Source organism: Entelurus aequoreus, linkage group LG03 (genome assembly GCF_033978785.1).
Source record: "Entelurus aequoreus isolate RoL-2023_Sb linkage group LG03, RoL_Eaeq_v1.1, whole genome shotgun sequence".
NCBI lineage: Eukaryota > Metazoa > Chordata > Actinopteri > Syngnathiformes > Syngnathidae > Entelurus > Entelurus aequoreus.
In genome coordinates, this window is record NC_084733.1 from 90,833,369 (window position 1) to 90,835,215 (window position 1,847).

General features: G+C 44.2%; 1 protein-coding gene across 1 annotated transcript in view; it reads left to right on the forward strand.

Annotated features, from left to right (window-relative positions):
- The window catches only part of LOC133645983 (metabotropic glutamate receptor 1-like), a 32,910-nt gene extending 31,538 nt beyond the window's left edge, over window positions 1-1,372 (forward strand). The window contains exons 6-8 of the mRNA XM_062040906.1: window positions 737-905; window positions 972-1,098; window positions 1,164-1,372. Coding sequence (XP_061896890.1) covers window positions 737-905; window positions 972-1,098; window positions 1,164-1,372 — 505 coding nt within the window. The remainder of the gene's footprint in view (window positions 1-736; window positions 906-971; window positions 1,099-1,163) is intronic.
- The last annotated feature ends 475 nt before the right edge of the window (window positions 1,373-1,847 follow it).

Below are 1,847 nucleotides of genomic sequence, written 5' to 3' on the forward strand. Positions count from 1 at the left end.
TACAGATAATAAAAAAAACGATACCGATAATTTCCGATATTACATTTTAACGCATTTATCGGCCGATATTATCGGACATCCCTAGGTGTTACCATTTAGTGGTCAATTGTACGGAATATGTACTGTACTGTGCTATTTACTAATAAACGTTTCAATCAGTCAATCAATCAATCACTGTAGCACTTTGAGATTTTTTGTTCAATGTAAAGTGCTTTTACAAATAAAATCTACTATTATTAATATATCGATATTACGATATTTTCTTAATTCATATCTTGTTTAAAAATATATCGATGTATCTTACAAACTCGATATATCGCCCAGCCCTAGTTTGAATATAAATGGTAAATGGGTTATACTTGTATAGCGCTTTTCTACCTTCAAGGTACTCAAAGCGCATAGCTCCTAGGATCATTGGGACACGCAAACTCCTGTCAGGTTCAAACACTGATGACATTTATTAAACAAGACAAGAGGCAAAGAATTAAACAGAGACAGAATTCAATTTGGACTCGATATATTGAGGAGAGTCGCCCGGACATTGTATCCTTCTACAATCTCCAGCACGCTCCGCCAAAAGACTGCACTCCTCCTTCTTTATTTCACTTTCTCCCCCCCTACCTGACCACAGCTGCTTCCAGAGGGAAGTGGGTCGTAAACAGCCTTGCCTTTGGTTACCGAACAGTTCAAAAGAAGGGGTCGTAAAATAGTTCAAAAAGAGTTCCACTCCAATCAGGTACGAGATCATGAACTTCCAGAGCGTGGAGCGCGGCGCTTACGACTACATCAACATCGGCTCGTGGCACGAGGGCGTGCTGAGCATCGCCGACGACACGACGCGGATGAACGCCAGCGGTGCGGTGCGCTCGGTGTGCAGCGAGCCCTGCTCCAGAGGAGAGATCAAGGTATTTGCCGTCGTCGGTCAGTCGGAGCAACTCCGCCGACGTCTTCTCCACCTTTCGCTCCACCAGGTGATCAGGAAGGGAGAAGTCAGCTGCTGCTGGATCTGCACGGCCTGCAAAGACAACGAGTACGTCCAGGACGAGTTCACCTGCACGGCCTGCCGGCTGGGCTGGTGGCCCGACCGAGATCTGGAAGGTACGTTCAGAAGTTCCGTGTTCAGTTTTCCCGCAGTTTTTTCGCGTCTGTGTTGGTCTGTAAAGCTCCGAGTGCTATTCTTACCGCGGCTGTAGCTGGATTTATCATTTTCCAGCAGACCTACTTCCACATTATGGCCCACTTTCCAAGGTCCTCTCGCACTTCAAAGACGACACACTTTGGTGGTGTCGTCATGTACCGCCACACCTTTTTGCCATCCAAAACTAGGGGACATGTCGAGGTGTACGGCTGCAAAATTATCTCGAAAAGCTAGCACGCCAACAGCTAGCATATGTCAAATACCAAGTTATATGACTGTAAGGTGTACGGCTGCAAAATTTGCTCAAAAAGTTATTAGGCTAACAGCTAGCATATGTCAAATACCAAGTTATATGACTCTAAGGTGTATGGCTGCAAAATTTGCTCAAAAAGTTAGTAGGCTAACAGTTAGCATATGTCAAGTACCAAGTTATTTGACTTTAAGGTGTACGGCTGCAAAATTATCTCGAAAAGCTAGCACGCTAACAGCTAGCATATGTCAAATACCAAGTTATATGACTCTAAGGTGCACGGCTGCAAAATTATCTCGAAAAGCTAGCACGCTAACAGCTAGCATATGTCAAATACCAAGTTATATGACTATAAGGTGTACGGCTGCAAAATTATCTCGAAAAGCTAGCACGCCAACAGCTAGCATATGTCAAATACCAAGTTATATGACTCTAAGGTGTACGGCTGCAAAATTTGCT